The 21,310-nt window shown below is 35.6% G+C and overlaps 1 protein-coding gene and 1 long non-coding RNA gene across 3 annotated transcripts in view; one reads left to right on the top strand and one right to left on the bottom strand.

The window, feature by feature from the left end:
- The window catches only part of RRAGB (Ras related GTP binding B), a 41,592-nt gene extending 22,162 nt beyond the window's left edge, over positions 1-19,430 (top strand). For both annotated transcript variants that reach the window (XM_057717898.1, XM_057717897.1), the window contains 6 exons: positions 4,913-5,135; positions 7,462-7,557; positions 9,734-9,856; positions 16,802-16,893; positions 17,940-18,055; positions 18,955-19,430. In XM_057717898.1, the coding sequence (XP_057573881.1) occupies positions 4,913-5,135; positions 7,462-7,557; positions 9,734-9,856; positions 16,802-16,893; positions 17,940-18,055; positions 18,955-19,052 (748 nt within the window). In that variant the 3' untranslated portion in view covers positions 19,053-19,430. The remainder of the gene's footprint in view (positions 1-4,912; positions 5,136-7,461; positions 7,558-9,733; positions 9,857-16,801; positions 16,894-17,939; positions 18,056-18,954) is intronic.
- Positions 4,063-8,263, bottom strand: LOC130841671 (uncharacterized). Its single transcript, XR_009050257.1, has 3 exons — positions 8,168-8,263; positions 5,037-5,132; positions 4,063-4,187 (listed from the first exon to the last, which is right to left on the bottom strand). It is a non-coding gene; the product is annotated as an uncharacterized LOC130841671 (long non-coding RNA).
- Positions 19,431-21,310: the final 1,880 nt, after the last annotated feature.

The following is a 21,310-nucleotide window of genomic DNA, read 5'->3' as shown; positions in this document are numbered from 1 at the left end:
CCTATCCTGATTCCTTTGTCTCTTTTAAAAATTTTTTCTCTTGCCCTACCCACTTATGTGGGGGTTTTCTTGCCTTTTTTGGAAGTCTGAGGTCCCCTGCCAGCATTTGGTAGGTGTTCTGTAGGAGCTGTTCCACATGTGGATGTGTTCTTGATTTACCTGTGGGGAGGAAGGTGATCTCTATGTTTTACTCATCTGCCATCTTGAGGTCTCTCCCAGTGTTGATTGTTTCTTTTGCTATGCAGAAGCTTTTTAGTTTGATGTAGTCCCATTTGTTTATTTTTGCTTTTGTTTCCTTTGAGGAGACATATCTAGAAAGACATTGCTAAGACTGATGTCAAAGAGCATACTGCTTGTGTTTACTTCTAGGAATTTTATAGTTTCAAATTTTGTGTTGAAGTCGTTAAACCATTTTCAGTTATTTTTTCTGTGTGGTGTGAGATATTGGTCTAGTTTCATTTTTTTGCATGTCACCCTTCATTTTTTCCAACACCATTTACTGAAGAGGCTATTCTTTCTCCATTGTATATTCTTTTTTTCTTTGTTGTAAATTAATTGTCCATATGTGCATGGGTTTATTTCTAGGCTCTCAATTCTTTTCCTTGATCTGTGTCTATTTTTCTGCCAATACCATGCAGTTTTGATTACTGTGGCTTTGTAGTATATTTTGAAATCAGGGAGTGTTATACCTCCAGCTTTGTTCTTTTCTTCAGGATTGCTTTGGCTATTTTGGGTCTTTTGTGGTTCCATACAAATTTTAGGATTATTCTATTTCTGTGAAAAATGTTGTTGGACTTTTGGGAGGTATTGCATTCAATTTGTATATTGCTTTGAGTAATAGATACATTTTAACACTATTAATTTTCTAAATCAAGAACACAGTATTTTCCCATTTATTTGTTTCTTCAGTTCCTTTCATCAGTGGTTTATAGATTTCAGTGTACAGTTTTTACCTCCTTGATTAAATTTATTCCTAGGTATTTTATTCTTTTTGTTGCAATTATAAATGGGATTGATTACTTAATCTCTCTTTCTGCTAGCTCATTATTATTGTATGGAAACACAACAGATTTTTGTATATTAATTTTGTATCCTGAAACTTCACTGTATTTGTTTATTATTTCTAATAGGTTTTTTTTGTGTTTGGAGACTTTAGGATTTTCTATATATAAAATCATTTCATCTACAAATACTGACAGTTTTACTTCTTCCTTTCCAACTTGGATGTCTTTTATTTCCTTTTCTTGCCTAATTTCTCTGGCTAGGACTTCCAATACTATGTTGAATAAAAGTGGCTAGGGTTCGCATTCTTGTCTTACTCCTGATTTTAGAGGAACAGCTTTCAGTTTTTCACCATTGAATATAATGTTAGCAGTGGGTTTGTCATATATGGCCTTTATTATGTTGAGGTACATTCCTTTTATATCTACTTTATTGAGAGTTTTATTGTAAATGTGTGTTGAATCCTGTCAAATGCTTTTTATATGGGTTTATACTTTATTTTTTTAATGTGGTATATCACATGGATTGATTTGCACATGTTGAACCATCCTTGTACACCTAGAGTAAATCCCACCTTATCTGTTTTGTGTGATATGAGTATGGCTACACCCACTTTTGGCTGCATTTGCTTATATTATTATCTTCCATCCACTTACTTTTAGCCTATAGAGCTGAGGTGAATCTCATGGAGGCAGCACAGAGTTGGGTCTTGTTTTAAAACCCCTCCGGCTGTTATGTGTCTTTTGATTGGTGAGTTCAATTCATTTACATTTTGGGTGATTATTTTTTTATGAGCTTTTATTGATATACAATTGACATACAATAAACTGCATATATTTAAAGTGTACAGTTTGATGGGTTTTTTTTCTTATTAGTAATGCATATATGGCAATCCCAATTTCCCACTTCATTCCCCTTAGGTGATTATTGATGGATGAGGACTTAGTACTGCCATTTTATCTTTTTGTTTTCTGCTTACTCTATATTTTCATTGTTTCTTTTTCCTTGTCTGTCATTTTTGTTTGGTAGTGTCCTATGATATTTTTCTCAGTTTCCTCTTTTTGTATGTTTTGTGTCTCTGTTCTAGATTTATGTTTTGTAATTACCATGAAGTTTGTATCAAATGTCACATAGATAAATAGTCCTTTTTCTGCTGATAGCATCTTATCTTCATTTAACTGTATGGTTTTTCTCTTCCCCTTTTGTGTTGTTGTTGTCTCAGACTTTCCGTGTTTATATTGTGAGTTTGTTACCAAATTGAAGTAGCTATAGTTATTTTTTCTGCATTCTCTCCCTTTTTAAGCTTTATACTATAATAAAGTGTTTAAAAACCAATTCTGATCAAGAGTTGCAATTTTCTATTTCTATTTATCACCTTACTTATTCCAAGTTCTGGTATAAGAGTTCTGTTTGACATCTCTTGTAAGGCAGGTATAATGTTGATGAACTCCCTCAGCTTTTGTTTGTCTGGGGAAGTCTTTATTTCTCCTTCATATCCGAATGATAACTTTGTTGGATACAATATTCTTGGGTGACAATTTTTAACTTTTAGTATTTTGATAATGTCATTCCATTCCCTCCTGACCTGTAGGGTTTCTACTTAGAAATCTGCTGATAGCCTAATGTAGGTTCCTTTGTAGGTTACCATTTTTTTCTTCCTGGCTGCCTACAAAATTGTTTCTTTGTCATAGACTTTTGACAGTTTTAATATAATGTGTCTTGGAGGTCTTTCTGCACTGAGATAATTAGGTGTTCTCTTATCTTCATAGACTTGCATATCCAGTTCCTTCCACAGGTTTAGGAAGTTGTCAGCTATTATTTATTTAAATAAACTCTCTGCTCCCTTCTGCATCTGTTCTCCTCCTGGGATGTCCATTATACTAATGTTGCCCTACCTAGGAGTGAGATAGCTCTTTTAGAATTTCCTCATTTTTTTGCATCTTATTTTTTTCCTCTTACTTGTATCATTTCTAGATTTCTATCTTCACACTCACTGATTCTCTCTTCCATATGGTCTTCTTTATTTCCAGTGCTTTTTAATGCATTCTTCATCTCATTTATTAAGTTTTTCGGCTCCAGAATTTTAGTTCCTTTTTAGAGTTTCAGTCTTTTTGGTTAATCTTTTCTGTTTTTAATTTTATTCCTAAGCTCATTGAAGTGCCTTTCTGAGTTTTCATGTAGCTTGCTGAGTTTCTTCATCACAGCTATTTTAAATTATCTATCAGTTAGATCACATTATTTTATGACCTTAAGTTTGGTTTCTGGAGAATTGTCATTTTCTTTTTGTGTTGCAGTGTTACTATGGTTCTTCATGATATTTCCTCTGCCAGAGCATGTGAAATGGGACAAGTTAGAAATTAGAGGCCTTTTTCCATAGGTGGCACTATAGCACAAGTTTTTGGTTTCTCTTACCTGAGTTGCCTCTGTCAGAGGTGTGCCCCCTGCCCCCGCTCTCATTATCACTTCCTGTGTTTTCAGGGTCATTGGTGCCTTGATTCTGCCTGTGTCACTGGCAGAAGCTGCTTGGTGCACCTGGATGGTGGGTTCTTCCCTCACTTCCTGGATCCTCTGAGTCACAAGCTCTGCCATTGCAGGGGGAAGGGGTGGGAGGAGCCAGGGTCATACCAGTACCTCTTCCCTATCTGGTGTTCTAAGGTTCATCGGCTCTGCCACTGCTGGTGGGAGAGCAGCAGGGCTGGAGACTTGGGCACCTCAGTGGCTGGAGGGACAGGGCCCCAGGCCCCATTCCCACTGCTGTACAGTGGCCATGGGTGCCAGTGCAGCCAGGAGGCTGGAGTTGTGTGTGCTGCCCACCCTGCTGCTAGTGGGTTTTCTGAGGCTGCAGGCTTAGCTGCCTTGGCCAGAGGGCCAGGGTTGAAGGCACTACCTCTACTGTTCCTTCAGTTCTGCCTCCTCTGTCTGTTCCAGTCCATCCTCCTTTAGATGTACAGGTGTGTGGAATTCTCTAGCATCCTGGTGTGTTGGGCAAGAACACCTTTGTTGAGTTGTGAATGTTTTACTGGTTGTAGACTGAAGGGGAGAGACAAAGGTAGCTTTTCATTCCAACGTGTTTTATTCCACCATGTTGTTGATGCCACTCCTTGATTTTTTTGTTCAGGACAAAACATTACTGTTTTCTTCTAGGCAACTGGTGACTGAGACTTTCTTGGGAAGCTGCACACAACCTAAGGAGCGAAGAGCAACATTCTGTTAAACAGTTAACTTGAAGCCATTTTCATATCATTAAGAGTATTTGACTGGTTATTCATTTAGTAAATATTCATTGAGCAACTACTCAGTGGCAAGCTCTATGCTAAAAGCTGGGAAACAGTGTTGAATAGTAACAGACATAGTTCTTGCCTTCTTGGAGCTTGCTGTCTAGGGAATTGAATGCCATTAATTAAAAATTCATACAAATACGTGTAATATCACACTTGTGGTGAGTGTTAAAAATAAAACCAATATGTTAGTATAAGGGCCTATGGTGACTGGATTTGCCCAAGTCAGTGAGGTCAGGGATGGTTTCTGTGAGGAAGTATGGATTGAACTGTGAGGAAGTATCCATTGAACAAATCCAGTGGAACAAGTAAGAGTTAATTACAGGTAAAGATAAGGGGAAAGCACGTGAGACAGGGTGAACAGCATGCAGCCCATGGTGGATAGACTGTGGGCCACTAGAACTGAGGGAAGGTCAAAGTATATTTGGAACACAAGGAGAGGGGCAAAAGGTGGCACAAGATGTGGCTTAAGAGGTAAGACGGTGAGGCCATCCTGATTTGCTATCATTTGCCCTTTAATCTGAAGCTTGAGGATTTTCTTTCACATTGATTAAGCCAACAAAAATAGACTTAGATTGTAAATAGTGATTAAGTGATGACTTGCTTACTACATAGATTTTTTTTCCTATTAGACAGGACACCTTCATGGAAAATTATTTCACTAGCCAACGAGACAACATCTTCCGAAATGTGGAGGTTCTGATTTATGTCTTTGATGTGGAAAGCCGAGAACTGGAAAAGGACATGCACTATTACCAATCATGCCTGGAAGCCATTCTGCAGAATTCTCCAGATGCCAAAATCTTTTGCTTGGTGCACAAAATGGATCTGGTACAGGAGGATCAGCGAGACCTGGTAAGAAATAGAAAGAGTGGTGCACCAAATGATTGACAAGCTTTGTAAACTTCTTTTGTAGAGGTACAGGTAAATTTGTACCATTCTTTTTTAGGAAAAAAAATCTCAGCATAGCCTTTCAAAATAAAGTTGACATTTGTTTTTAAAAACATTTATAAACAAATGTTCTGCGGTAAGGGAAAGATAATGTTCATTTAGCAAATAATTTTCAAATTTAGAAAAGGATCCTGACCATGTGATATCACTAAGCAGCTTTATATATTTTTTAAAATATATTTGCTGCCCCTATTTTACTGTCCCTCAGAGCAGGCAGGTATTGTCAAGGCTAGAAGATCCATTAGGGGTGAGATGAAGACTGTCACTAGGTTGACCTAGGAAACTGGTATGCACCAGTTCAAATGCCAACTACACTGTGTTAGGCACAATGTCCAAGCCCTCATAATTGTACTGATATGGTATATTTATCTTCTTTTCTAGCATGGGAGTTAGTACACATAAATTTAAACCAGAAAAGACACGGTAGAAAGGGCAAACTCCTAGCTAAATATGAAACCCCAGGACTGGGAAGTCACAAATATAGTCTATCTTTAATTTGTTCAATATAAAATAAGAGGATTGGATTTTAAATTGTTAGCTGAAAGAAGATCCTCTATTTCCAAGGGTAAAGTTGAGGAAAGCAGTTTTAGAATATGCTGGTGAAATAGAAGAATACAGTTTCTCTTTGGGTTGGAACCTAGGAGTCTAAGGATCCTCCTTAACTTAAGAATTTTTTGGTAATAGCTGTGGTCAGGAATACTTATTTTTCCATAATTAGTTACAGGATTGCCTTCAGTGTTCCAGTATTTAAGTATGTTTTGGTGTTTCTAGGTTAGCTTACAGGCTTTCAGAAACCACTTGACAGGGTTCCATATTTGACTCTGAAAAGGACTTTTGAGTATCTATTCTTTTTAATTTCTTCTCCCTCTCACCCTCTCACTAATATCAATTCTGATTTAATTCAGAAAATTCTGTATGTAGCTTGGTCTTGAGATTGTGAGTGGCTTGTAATTATTATTGTTTTCTATTTTATTTCCCTGGCCCAATTTCTTTGTGGGATTTTAAGCTTAATTAAGAAAAATATACTGTATTTCATTAAAGATTCAGACTTGGAAGTTTTGGAGCAAAGTGGCTAAGGTGCTTCCCTGAATATCAACTTCAAGCAAGATGGGTGTTTCCCTCTATGTGTGTATATTAGTCAGGGTTTCTCAGAGAAACAGAACCAATAAGTGTGTGTGTGTGTGTGTGTGTGTGTGTATAGAGTGAGAATAAGAGAGAGATTGATTAATTTTAAGGAATTGACTCATATGATTATGGAGGCTGGCAAGTCCAAAATCTGCAGGGCAGGCTGATAGGCTAGAGACCCAGGAAAGAGTAGATGTTGCAGCTTGAGTCAGAAGGCAGTCTGGAAGGCAGAATTCCCTCTTCTTGGGGAATGACAGTCTTTTTCTCTTGAGGCCTTCAACTGATTATATAAAACTTAGCCATATTATGGCGGGGGATCTGCTTTACTAAAAGTCTACTGATTTAAATATTAATCTCATCTAAAAAATACCTTCATAGCAATATCTAAATTGGTGTTTAACCAAAGTCTGAGTACTGTGGCCTAGCCAAGTTGATACATAAAATTATCTATCACAGTGTGAACATGTACTCACTACAAGCCCACCCAGTCCTTGAAAATATATGTGTATATATTTATATTTGTGTAAATATATATTTTTCCATGTATATATGGGCATATATATATACACACACACACACACACACACATACACACATAGCGAAGAAGAATAGATATTTGTATGTAAGGGGTTGTTATATCTATGTAGCCAAATAAATACAGTCCATACAGAAATAATATGTATGATTGTATGCATGTGTGTATGAGAGAAAGATATCTACAAAAGTTGAAGTATTTTGATTTATAAAATCTTGATATTGGTATGGATATCTTAAAAATGACAGATTGGGTGATTTGGAATGTTAGATATATTTTTTTAAGATTCCTCTGTGTGGTAAATTTTATTTTCCAACATAGTGTTCTCAGTGAGTACTCAGAATAGGCAGCACGATCCTGAAGAATTCTAGTAGCTGTTGCACTTTTTAGACCTGACCTGAAATCATCTCTGCCATCATAGCCTGTGAAGTAATGTACACATTTAAAAATTCCTCTGAGGAAAAATGAAATGACCCTGTTTAAAATATGCTAAAATATTACACCTCAGATTTTGCACTGAGAGGAGAGAGCTGTTATATGCTGATCAGTATGTTGATCTTTTTACTTCAGATTTTTAAAGAGCGAGAAGAAGATCTGAGGCGTTTGTCTCGCCCATTGGAATGCTCTTGCTTCCGAACATCTATCTGGGATGAAACTCTCTATAAGGTGTGTATGTTTCCCTGAGTTCTCTCGTGTAAATAGCATGAAAAAAAAGCTAGAAGTGTATTATCAAAACTAAAAGATTTTAAACTCTTTCATAGCCATCTAGATGTGTTGAACTAAAAGAAGAAATAATCTACAATAAATTGTTTGAAAAATATCCAACTCAGCCTTAAGAGATTTTGGTTTTGAGCTTAGATTGGGTCGACATACCTACCAGATCACACTGAGTTAGCCCATTTTGGGCCTGATTATTTTGATACAGATCTTCATGACAGTAGAGGTTTTAGTGGCCATCATCCATTTTGACCTGTTGTGGTCTCAATGCTGATTGGAATTGTATCTAATATTCATGTACCTCTACAGGGTATAAGCTAGTCTGCCTAAGTTTGGATGGCAATAGAAGAACGATATTTTGGAGAGGGATTGGAGAAGGGAGTCTTAGAATGAGAAGTGTTATTCCTAGGGTATGATAGCTTCAACTTTCGTGCCAAATTAGAGACTAGCATTCTTTCAACCAGAGAGATTGTTCCCATTGGTAGAATGGATACCACACTGCTTGTAGTAGTTGTAGAGGTTACAAAAATACCTGTGTTATGGATGAAGCTGAAATTACCTTATGGCACATAGGCTCCTTATCCTGCTTCCTCCCTTTCTCCTACTGATCTAGTGATTTGAAAGACTGGCTCCTTTTGGGTCCTCCTGTGGTCAGACCTTTCCTTCAGATTGCTTCTGGTATCCATTGACAAGGGTAGGAAAGCTTCTCTGTAGCTACAGCCTCAGTATCAACTGCATCTGACAAGTATCTACAACCAAAAGCACAGAAACCTGATTTGCCAAGGAGAAAAACAATTGGACTTTAAAAATAACCACTGATTTATTTTTTTAACTAATTCATTTTTTCCCCAATATTATGTTGACCCAGCCTCACTCTAATAATAAATCATTTTGAGATACCTATCTAGGAAATACTGTTCTAGATTAATTTGGGCCGAATTTCTCTCAAAGCCTTATTCCCATAGAACAGGTAACCGTGAATAAGGATGGACATGACGCACTGATAAGAACCAACTGCGGTGTGAAGGATGGCAATACATAACACGACCAAAGACAATTGGCTAATCACAACACTGCTGTGAGTGACAATGTCTCTGCTGTGGTTAGCTTTGGTGCCTTCTCCAAGGTAAATTCAGCAGTGACATTAACACCGATCTGGGAACTTGGAACCTGAACCCCCATGCCTAAGTAATAAAACTAATTGGAACAGAGACTATCTCTTACATGGCTCTACTATCTCTTACATGAATGTTGCATAGAGCTGACATAAATTTTTGTATTAAGTTTTATTCTACAAGCACTCATTGCATATCTGCTTGATGCTGTTGGACGCACAAATGACTAAGACCAGGTTCCTGCCCTCTAGTAGGGGAGAGAAGAACATTGTACACCTTACCAGACAAATTGGAGTGAAATTGAAAGAAATATTATAATGAAAATTCAAATAAAAGAGCCTTAATAGAATAGAGGGAGGGTGTGGTTAATTTCAACTCCTTATTTTAATCATATTCCTCTGAATGAAGTCAGTTTTAGGCAAACACACAGTGGACTGTTTTTAATTCAATTGGATCAGTAATTTATACAGCTTGACAGTAAGCCTTTTGGAATGATAATGCCACTAATTTCTCTTGTAATTCCTCTTGTATGGTATCCCATTGAGGGGAGGGGCATTTTTTTCTATGTGGCTCTGATAATTTCACAAAATTGATTCTTGGATGTGTGTTAAATATAGCATTAATAGGTTCTGATCTTTAGAGCAGTGTACACTATTAGACTTATGTATCTGTTTGAATGGCTGGATTAGAAGTTCTTTAGCCCAGTAGATCAGAGTTTTCAGCTTATTCTAAGGCAATATGATGGAATTAAATTGTTTATTTTCAATTATCAATGGAAAGAGGTATTTTGCAAAAGTATCTGAAACTTTAAAAAATCCAACTGAAGGGTGAAAATCAAATATTAGCTTCATTTTCTCACTTCATTTGTGTTATACTTGTTGCCAGAATTTGTTTAGGACTCAATTACCATGATATTTTGCTGTTTATATGTTATAGTATACTTACTCATTTGCAAAGATCTGGAACTGGCTACCTGTTAGTAATATTACACTGTGCTTCTGTTCTGTTAGGCTTGGTCCAGCATTGTTTATCAGCTGATTCCCAATGTTCAGCAGCTGGAAATGAACCTAAGGAATTTTGCTGAAATTATCGAGGCTGATGAAGTGCTTCTATTTGAGAGAGCCACTTTTCTGGTGAGAACTTTCTGCTCTGCAGATGTACTTCTTCTGTTTAGCAACAGAGAATATATTTCCACTCTTAGAAAGAAACTTTTTCCCTCTTGTTATTACTTCAGCATGAATAGCCTTATTTATAAAGTAGTATTGAAAGAAGTTCTTTGGTGTGTGGATTAGTGAAACTTAGATGTTTGCAGGTATGCCTTACTATAGAGTTTAGATTGTTTTTGTTAATAATTGTTCATTTGTGTTAAAGAATTCCTATTTCCTATTGACTTTTACTATGAAATGATGGGTATTTTCCTTTTGAGAAAACTGGCATACCACGCCTTTCTCCAAAAGACTGAGTTTAAAACTTCTAATATGGAAGAGATGTAATGGTCAACTCAATGACATAGCTAATAGTTCAGATGGGAAGGTGAAAGGGCAAAAAGGTATGTTGGTATTTTTATTTTTCTTATAAATTTAACTTAACAATGATATTAGCACCTACTGTGTGTATGGCCATGAGGGGGTATGCAAAACCCAATATTATAAGTAAAATTTTTTAAATAACAGTAATAAAAACTAATTTGATGTCATAAAGCACTGCATAAGTAATTGCTGATCAGCTTAATAAATACAACTCTAAGAGCAGCTCATAGTAAATAATTTGTTTCTAAGCTCCACCAATGCTTGGTGATTTTAGACATGTTTCTTTCTTTCCTTTTTTTTTTTACATATACACGTATCTATTCTTTTTCAAATCTTTTCTCATTTAGGTTATTACAGAATATTAAGCAGAGTTCCCTGTGCTGTACAGTAGGTCCCCACTGGCCATCTATTCTAAATATAGAGTGTATACATGTCAATCCCAAGCTCCCAATCTATCCCTTCCCCCCCAGCAACCATAAGTTCCTTCTCTGTTTCTATCTTGTAAACAAGTTCATTTGTATCATTTCTCTCAGATTCTACATATAAGTGATATTATATGATGTTTGTCTTTCTCTGTCTGACTTACTTCACTTAGTGTGATAATCTCCAGGTCCATCAATGTTACTGCAAATGGCATTATTTCATTCTTTTTAATGGCTGAGTAATATTCCGTTGTATATAGGTACCACATCTTCTTTATCCATTCATCTGTTGATAGACATTTAGGTAACTTCCATGTCTTGACTATTGTAAACAGGGCTGAAATGAACATTGGGGTGCATGTATCCTTTCAAACCATGTTTTTCTCCAGATGTATGCCCAGGATATATTCCTGGATCATATGGTAGCCATATTTTTAGTTTTTTAAGGAACCTCCATACTTTTCTCCATAGTGGCTGAACCAATTTACATTGCCACCAACAGTGTAGGAGGGTTCCCTTTTCTCCACACCCTCTCCAGCATTTATTGTTTGTAGGCTTTTTCATGATGGCCATTCTGACTAGTATGAGGTGTTATCTCATTGTAGTTTTGATTTGCATTTCTCTAATAATTAGCAATGTTGAGCATCTTTTCATGTGTTTCCTGGCCATCTGCATGTCTTTGGAGAAATGTCTATGTAGGTGTTCAGCCCATTTTTGGATGGGTTGGGTTTTTTTTGTTTTTGTTTTTGTTTTTAGCTCTTTATTGGAATATAATTGCTTTACACTCTTGTACCAGCTTTTGAGGTACACCAAAGTGAATCAGTTGTTTGTCCTTTAAATGTTGAGCCACATGAACTGTTCATAAATTTTGGAGATTAATCTCTGTCAGCTACATCATTTGCAAATATTTTCTCCCATTTTGTGGGTTGTCTTTTCACTTTCTTTATGGTTTCCTTTGTTGTATAAAAGCTTTTGAGTTTAATTAAGTCCCATTTGTTTTTTTGTTTTTTATTTCCATTACTCTAGGAGATGGATTGAAAAAGATCTTGCTGCAATTTATGTCAAAGAGTGTTCCACCTATGTTTTCCTCTAAGAATTTTATAGTGTCCAGTCTTACATTTAGGTCTTTAATACATTTTGAGTTTATTTTTGTGTATTGTATTAAATAATATTCTAATTTCATTTTTTACGTGTAGCTTTCCAGTTTTCCCAGCACCATTTATTGAAGAGACTCTTTTCTCCATCGTATGGTCTTACCTCCTTTGTCATAGAGTGTTTGACTATAGGTGCGTGGGCTTATTTCTGGGCTTTGTATTGTATTCCATTGATCTGTATTTCTATTTTTGTGCCAGTACCATACTGTTTTGATGACTTTAGCTTTGTAGTATAGTGTGAAGTCAGGCAACCTGATTCCTCCAGCTCCGTTTTTCTTTCTCAAGATTGCTTTGGTTATCAGGATCTTTTGTGTCTCCATACAAATTTTAAGATTTTTTGTTCTAGTTTTGTGAAAAATGCCATTGGTAATTTGATAGGGGTTGCATTGAATCTGTAGATTGCCTTGGGTAATATAGTCATTTTGACAATATTGATTCTTCCAATCCAAGAACATGGTATGTCTTTCCATCTGTTCATGTCATCTTTCATTTCTTTTATCAGTGTCTTATAGTTTTCGAAGTACAGGTCTTTTGCCTTCTTATGTAGGTTTATTTCTAGGTATTTCATTCTTTTTGATGCACTGGTAAATGGGATTGTTTCTTCAATTTCTCGTTGTGATCTTTCATTGTTAGTGTATAAAAATGCAACAGATTTCTGTATATTAATTTTGTATCCTACAACTTTACCAAATTTATTGATGAGCTCTAGTAGTTTTCTGGTAGCATCTTTAGGATTTTCTGTGTATAGTATCATGTCATCTGCAAACAGAGACAGTTTTACTTCTTTTCCAATTTGGATTCCTTTTATTTCTTTTTATTCTCTGATTGTCATGGCTAGGACTTCCAAAACTGTTGAATAAAAGTGTCAAACGTGGACATCCTTGTCTTGTTCCTGATCTTAGAGGAAATGCTTTCAGCTTTTCACTATTGAGTATGATGTTAGGTGTAGGTTTGTCATGTATGGCCTTTATCATGTTGAGGAAAGTTTCCTCTGTGCCCACTTTCTGGAGAGTTTTTATCATAAATGAGTGTTAAATTTTGTCAAAAGCTTTTCCTGCATCTATTGAGATGATCATATGGTTTTTATTCTTCAATTTGTTGATGTGGTGTATCACACTGATTGATTTGAGGATATTGAAAAATACTTGCATCCCTGGGATAAATGATCCTTTTAATGTATTGTTGGATTCAGATTGCTAGTATTTTTTTGAGGATTTTTTTGTCTGTGTTCATCAGTGATATTGGCCTGTAATTTTTTCTTTTTGTGGTATCTTTGTCTGGTTTTGGTATCAGGGTGATGGTGGCCTCATAGAATGAGTTTGGAAGTGTTCCTTCCTCTGCAGTGTTTTGGAATAGTTTCAAGAACGATAGGTGTTAATTCTTCTCTAAATGTTTGATAGAATTCACCTGTGAAGCCTTCTGGTCTCTTATGATCCTATGTATTTATGTGGTGTCCGTTGTAACTTCTTTTTCATTTCTAATTTTATTGATTTGCACCCTCTCCCTTTTTTCCTTGATGAGTCTGGCTAAAGTTTTATTAATTTTGTTTATCTTTTCAAAGGACAGATTTTAGTTTCATTGTTTTCTCCTTCTCTTTTTCATTTATTTCTGCTCTGATCTTTATGATTTATTTCCTTCTGCTAACTTTTTGTTGTTGTTGTTGTTATTCTTTCTCCAATTGCTTTAGGTGTAAGGTTAGGTTGTTTATTTGAGATTTTTCTTGTTTCCTGAGGTAAGATTGTATTGCTATAAACTTCCCTCTTAGAACTGTTTTTGCTGTATCTCATAGATTTTTGGATCGGCATGCTTTCATTTTCATTTGTCTCTAAGTATTTTTCGATTTCTTTGATTTCTTCAGTGATCCATTGGTTAGTTAGTAGCATACTGTTTAGCATCCATGTGTTTGTTTTTTAGTGTTTTTTTCTTGTAGTTGTTTCTAATCTCATAGTATTGTGGTTGGAAAAGATACTTGATATGATTTCAATTTTTTAAATTTACTGAGGCTCGATTTGTGGCCCAGCATATGATCAGTTCTGGAGAATGTTCCTTGTGCACTTGAGAAAAATGTGTATTCTGCTGCTTTTGGATTGAATGCTGTAAATATCAATCAAGTCCAACTAATCTAATGTGTCATTTAAGGCCTGATTTTCTATCTGGATGATCTGTCCATTAATGAAAATGGGTTGTTAAAGTCCCCCACTATTATTGTGTTACTGTCAATTTCTCCCTTTATGGCTGTTAGTATTTGCCTTATATATTGAGGTGCTCCTATATTTGGTTCATATATATTTACAATTGTTATATCTTCTTCTTGATTATTATGTAGGGTCCTTCTTTGTCTCTTGTAACAATATTTTAAAGTCTATTTCATCTGATATGCGTTTTGCTACTCTAGCTTTCTTTTGATTTCCATTTGCATGGAATATGTTCTTACTTTCAGTCTGTATGTGTCCCTAGATCTGAAGTGGGTCTCTTATAGACAGCATATGTACAGTAGACACATATCTTAATCTGAGTTTAGTTCCCCTTTTATAAAATGGAGATAATAATATCTATATCATAGGTTTGTTGTGTGGATTAAAATGGAGCAAAGTAATGTTAAGCCCTAGCACAAAGTTTAGCATACAGTTGGCAAACTGTTAAACATGGGTTTCTTTTGCTATTTCAGCCAACAGAAGGCAGAGAATGCAGAGTGCAATTTTTCCTCTTCCTTTGTAGAAACATTATTTTTTAATGGTAGCATATTTAGCAGTCATTCTTCCTGCTAATTGGTACAGCTGAGGCAAGGAGTCCTAACTAGAGTGTCTTTCTGCCTCAGCTCATAGGCAGGGGTCACTTGATTGGAAGTTCACTACCCTGAGCCCTGTCTTTCCTGCTAGTGTGAATAGCAACAAGCAAGTGAGCTCTTCTGTCTGTCTTGATACACGTGGTATGGTAGAATCCTGCTTCAGCAGTATTCTCCTGCCACATCTACCACACATGATCATAGAGGTTAACCTAATATAAACTTTTTTTTTCACTGACAGTAACAAGTGGCTTTTGCTTTCTCTTGAGGACTGTTTAGGTATGATTGACCATTTTTAGTGAGGTCCCTGAAGTCAAGCAACAGGAACCATTGGTCTAGGAATTATGTTTTCAAAATTTCACGTGGTTTCAGGGAATTGCCGTGTGAATTTTCTTCTGGCTAATGACTCAGTTTTGCTTCCTACTAGAAACTTTACATCAGCCTATGGGAAATACTTCTGTGGTTTTATTAATCTGAAAGTGTTAGGGGAAGTATTTTCAGCTGGCATTGGTGTCCATCATGAATAGGTTCATTTATAAATAGTAAATCCTCAGAGGTTAAAATCGTTCAGTTAAGATTGTTAAATATAATACCAAAAACCACTTGGTTATAGCCTTCATTAAAATTGAATATTGGGTTGGCCAAAAGGTTTGTTTGGTTTTTTCTATAAGATGGTCTAGTAACACTTAGTTGTCTTTAACTTCATTCGAAACAATTTTGATAGATTGTATTGTGACAGCTGTCATATCAGCATGCATTAAAAAATACTTACCAAATTGGTGAATTTCTGTGTAGCCATTTTAATTTTGAAGATGGAAGAAAAAAAAGCAACATTTTCGGCATAGTACGCTTTATTATTTCAAGAATGGCAAAAACACAACTGAAATGCAAAAAAAGATTTGTGCAGTGTATGGAGAAGGTGCTGTGACTGATCTAATGTGTCAAAAGTGGTTTGCCAAATTTCATGCTAGAGATTTCTCACTGGACGATGCTCCACAGTTGGTTAGACCAGTTGAAGTTGACAGTGATCAAATCAAGACATTAACTGAGAACAATCAACATTATACCATATGGGAGATAGTTGACACACTCAAAATATCCAAATCAAGCATCGAAAATTATTTGCATCAGCTTGGTTATATTAATCGCTTTGATGTTTGGGTTCCACATAAGTTAAGCTAAAAAAAACCCTTCTTGACTGTATTTCCACATGCAATTCTTTACTGAAACATAACGAAAACATTACACTTTTAAAATAAATCGTGATGGGTGATGAAAAGCAGATACTTTAAATAATGTGGAATGGAAGAGATTGTGGGGCAAGAGAAATGAACCACTACCAACCACACCAAAGGCCAGTCTTCATCCAAAGAAAGTGTTGCTGGTGGGATTGGAAGGGAGTCCTCTATTATGAGCTCCTTCTGGAAAACCAAATAATTCCAACAAGTACTGCTCCCAATTAGACCGACTGAAAGTGGCACTCAATGAAATACATCCAGAAGTAGTCAACAGAAAATACATCATCTTCCATCAGGATAATGCAAGACCACATGTTTCTTTGATGACCAGGCAAAAACTGTTACAGCTTGGCTGGGAAGTTCTGATTCATCCGCTGTATTCACCAGACATTGCACCTTCAGATTTGTATTTATTTTGGTCTTTACAAAATTCTCTTAATGGAAAAAGTTTCAATACATTGTTCAATGAAGTTCTTGGTGAAAATGAAAAATGTGTCTTTTATTTTTACTTAAAAACCAAAGGAACTTTTGGGCCAACCCAATACATTAAGTACATGTCAAGAACAGCTAGTAATTTTTATTTTTCCTTTTTGATTTGTCCTTTTTTTTTAATCAAAGACCATCCTGTGAAATATTGAAATAAGATGAATATTTAATAATTAAAGTGAGAAAGAACAGCAGTGAACCAAAAGAGTTAATACAATACTGAAATGATCTAATAAAATTATAACCAAACAGTACTGGATGGGTCATGCTTAGGGATGTTGAAATTATGCAAAATGTTGACAGTATATGGGACAGAGGAATAGAGACAGTAAACAGAGACAGGTGCCGAGTCTACCCTGAACATCAGGGTGACCAAGAGACTGACAGATGTAATGCCTTGAAGAGTAGTAGAGGGTGATGTGACAACACTGCATGGATTTAAAGGGCATTGCTCTTTTTCGTAGGTGATTTCTCACTATCAGTGTAAAGAACAGCGTGATGCCCACAGATTTGAGAAAATCAGCAACATTATTAAACAATTTAAGCTGAGTTGCAGGTAAGAGATCTTGTGTGATGTATTTATCTCTGGAAAAAAATTGTCATTTTTGAGAGGTTCAAATAATTGTAGTAGACTGTACTTCTATATTCAGCATAGTTTCTTATGCTAAAAATAAAGCTAAACTCTAAGGGAGCCTACAGCTGACTGAAGTGAAAGACATTGTCCTTTAATGCAAACTCAACCGATGCAGAAGAAGCATATGAAAAATATCTAAGCAGAGTACGCTTTCAAGGTGTTTGATACTATTTGGGAAGAAATAAACAATTTTGAAAAAGAAGAAAGAGTGAGAATTTACCATACCAAATATTAAGATTTATTATAAAACTATGGTAATTAAAATAGTGAGGTACTGATCCAGGAATGGTACAAAGGAGAGTCTAGAAATGTCTGATCATGTTGTGTTAGCTTTGTTTAAATACTGTTTGAATCTTAGCATTGTGAATATAGGATGAAGGAATGGCTAAACATCATGATCTAGTAAAGATTTAATAATCAAAATTCTTACCCTGGTAAAACTTTGATGCCCGGACAATAAAATAACTGTAAGTTTATCCCTTTAATGCCTTAGCACACTTTGAGATTTTCTGGCATGCTTATGCTGACATTTTTAAGAAGAAATAGCAAATGGCATATAAATATTATTACACTTTTTGTTTTCAAAGAAAAGGGATCATTTCTAGAATTTCAATGTAACTAACATTCAGAAGATATAGTTATTAATCTCAATGATAGGGAAATTTCAACTGAATAAACTTCTTAAATATTAGAGAAATCTTTGGTAACATGATTTTTAATATGAATCTAGATCTAAGCCCACTTTTCATTTCACAGTTACTATCAAGTCCTAATCCACTTTCTGTCTAAGTCATTTTCCAAGACGTTAAATTTGGTATTAGAATTTAAGTGGGATTAGTGATTAAACTGTCTTAATGAGGTGGTGGATTGAGATATAATGCTATGAAAATGTTTAACATGAAAGATAAGAATATCTTATATTGCTATTATTTTATGTTCTCTACTCACTTTTCCCCTTTCTCCTATAGCAAGCTGGCTGCCTCTTTCCAGAGCATGGAAGTCAGGAACTCTAACTTTGCCGCTTTCATTGATATCTTTACATCCAACACTTATGTGATGGTCGTGATGTCTGATCCATCCATTCGTAAGTTTAAACAGCTGACATAGGTTCAAAGCCACATATTCTTTAAACTAATTGCCCCAGAGGTAGTACATTATTAAAGGTAATGAAAAACTAATTTGTAGTGCACAACACTGTGAGTATACTTAATGCCACTGACCTATACATTTAAAAATGGTTAAAATGGTAAATTTCATTTTATGTGTATTTTACCACAGTGAAAAAAAAAACAATTTGAGTACTAGTGGTAAAGAATTTTTTATTTAATAGACATATTTTGAAGCTTAAAAATAATTTAGACTCTAGGGTATTATAGTTTCTTCAGGGGAACTTTAAAAATCAGGTTACTAAATCTAGGAGTTTTAAAGAAAAAGAGCCCAAATGTATAACTTATATGCCACGTGGAGTAGATTTTTAAAAGACTAGTCAATCTAAGCTCTGAACTATTAAATGTTGAACCATTTTATATGTCATTGTATATTCCTAAGTACCATACTCCCATATTTGTGTTATGGGCATAAAGAGAGCTACTTGGTGCTTCCATGCCATAATAGCCGTATCCATTACAACCATTGAAATAAAGGTTCTAGCAGTATTTTCCAGGATGCTCCCAGAAGTTTAAATTATCTTCTAAATTATCTATCTGTGGTTAATATTAGAATACAACATAGTATAATTTTTTTTTTACTATTAGCCCTAAAACAAAAGAGTTTGAAAATTTATTTTGAAAATATTATGTTTAGAATATAAACAAATCTTTTACTTATTCAGAAAAATTAAACTGTGGTTAACTTGAGACTTATGTTCTCTGTGACATACATTGAGGGATTTGGCTGCCTTTTGTTTGTTTGTTTTTACTAGTCAAATATTCCTTTGGCTCCTTGTACTTATTCTGTTGGGTATCTTCCCTACCCCACCCTCAGCTTCTGCAGCTACTCTGATCAATATCCGCAATGCCAGGAAACACTTTGAAAAGCTGGAAAGAGTGGATGGACCAAAGCAGTGTCTTCTCATGCGTTAAAACATTGCCAAATGCTGTTTCAGAAAAAAAATTGGACTACTCTTTCTTAATCTTAATGTTGTATTAGTATATATAGGCTCTGAAATGTTGTGATGCTTATCACTTGTGTATTTCTTTCCTACTCCCCAGTCTTAATGTTTAACCTTGAATGCTCTTTACTCAAATAGCCAGTGAGGAGTTAGAAGATGAGTTGTCTGTGAAGTTGGTGTGACATTAAAATAGGTGATATATTAGTGTTCTGATAACAATGTTCTAATAGTGTAAGTGTTACGATAACCTGGTTCCAGTCATTGTGTATGCCAAAGCCTTTCCCAACATCATCTTGTATTCCTTACCAGATAGTAACCTATACGTTTGGAATATTACTGTTTTCTCAGCATGCATTAAAAATATTCCTTAACTACAACTGTAAATAAACTTTTGCTGTTAGGGATTTTAGTGTCTGTTTTTCTTTTCCTTGTTTCTTCAACTTTTCCCTAAGAAAGAGCAAATGAATTTTACCATTATTCTAGGGGAAGGGGACCTGCTGTTCAGGAAATAGTACAATATAAAGTTGGATGGGAAGGAGGAGCCAAATGATAGCCTTAAAGCTAGGCAGAAAGAGTTTTGATATAATGTGATAGGAAATGGCAACGGAATTTTGAAAGAACGTTAACCTATAGGCTGACTGATGGCAACTGTAGAAGCTGTGGTAGTAGTCCAGGCCTGAAGTGTGTTGAAAGTCTGTTTCAGGATGCAGCTGGAGAAGGAATGAATAAAAAGTTGAGGGAAAATAGATAATATTTATGAGATGTAAGTCTTCTTTCTGCGAGGTCCAGGAATGGTTAATCTGATATATTCTATAACACCTAATGGGATATGCCTTCATTATACTAGTTTGACTTCATCCCCTAAGGAAAAGATGAGGCATTGTGAACTGGGAGAAATGGAGCTTGACAACACTAATTAGAACTACTCAAAGCCCTAACTTTTTCAGTTTTCATAGAACTGAAACAGAACACAAAAGCATTTGGGGAATCTATAACACAGGAGACTCATCTCAATTTTCTTGTCTCTATGTCATTAAGAAACTTCTTCCAGACTGCCAGAACCTCACCTTTCCCCATCTTATTGTCCCCAATTGAGATAGAGTTTTCACTGAGCAGCAAAGAAAATGTTTTTTAGCCAGTTTAACATTATGTAGATTAAAAATCTCAAGTCTTAAAAGAATCTCATGGGATTAATTTTACCAACAGTTGTATTAATCTTCTACAGAAGGAGAGTTTTTTAAGTAGATGTTCCAGATTCTTTATCCTATTAACATCTAGGAAAATGAAAAGAGCAAGTGAATGGGGGCGGGGGCGGGGGAAGTGGCGGGGGCGGGGAGGGGGCGGGGAGTCTGTTCTGTGACTAATGATTTGGCATGTCCTCCTATCCTTTATCCAATCTGGGGTAAGATTTGAAGAAAAAACCCGAAAGTGGGTTTTTTTTTTTTTGGAAGGTGGATAGATACAGATATATAGATATTCAATTAGATGAGCACAAAAGATAACCAGTTGTATGATTACTCTGCTCTTGGTTCAACCTTTTCTCAGATTCTAGTTATAACTTGGACTTAGAGAATGTATAAAAGTATGAAAGATTACAAAAATAAGGTTATAATTTGACTTAATCCTTATGGTAATTAGCAGCCAGTCTTCTTTGTCACTGAAGACAAAAAAAATGTTTTGAGATAGATATTTGTCCAAAGATGGAGCCGCTTAGAAACTGAGGAAAACACAAGTGGACAGTGAAGGCATGTACACAGAAAGAGTTGGAGAGAAGTCAAGACCAGAGATGCAAAAATTATGAGATCAGTGAAACAATGAACTGATTCTTTTTATAGGCCATATTAGCTATGTCAGTAGAATAAGGCAGTGGTTCTCAAACTTGAGCATGCATCAGAATCACTTGGAGGGTTATTGTTAAAACACACACTGCTGTCTCACCTGCCACCACTGAGAGTTTCAGATTCAGTAGGTCTAGGGTGGGGCCCATGAATCTACATTTCTAACAAGTTCCCAGGTGTTGCTGATACTTATCCTGCTGGTCCACAGACTACACTTTGGGAACTACTGCTTTAAGGAAAAGAAGAGGAAATGTAGATGTGGAGGCAAGAGTGGGAAAACATGTGCTTATCCTTATAAGTTGAAAGCATTATACCAAATTATATATATATATATAGTTTAGACCACTGATTCTCAAAGTGATCTGAAAGTTTATTAAGCACTTAGATAAAA

This window comes from Hippopotamus amphibius, chromosome X (assembly GCF_030028045.1).
Source record: "Hippopotamus amphibius kiboko isolate mHipAmp2 chromosome X, mHipAmp2.hap2, whole genome shotgun sequence".
NCBI lineage: Eukaryota > Metazoa > Chordata > Mammalia > Artiodactyla > Hippopotamidae > Hippopotamus > Hippopotamus amphibius.
The sequence above is the reverse complement of the archived record's forward strand: the minus strand, read 5'-3'. Positions and strand labels throughout refer to the sequence as shown.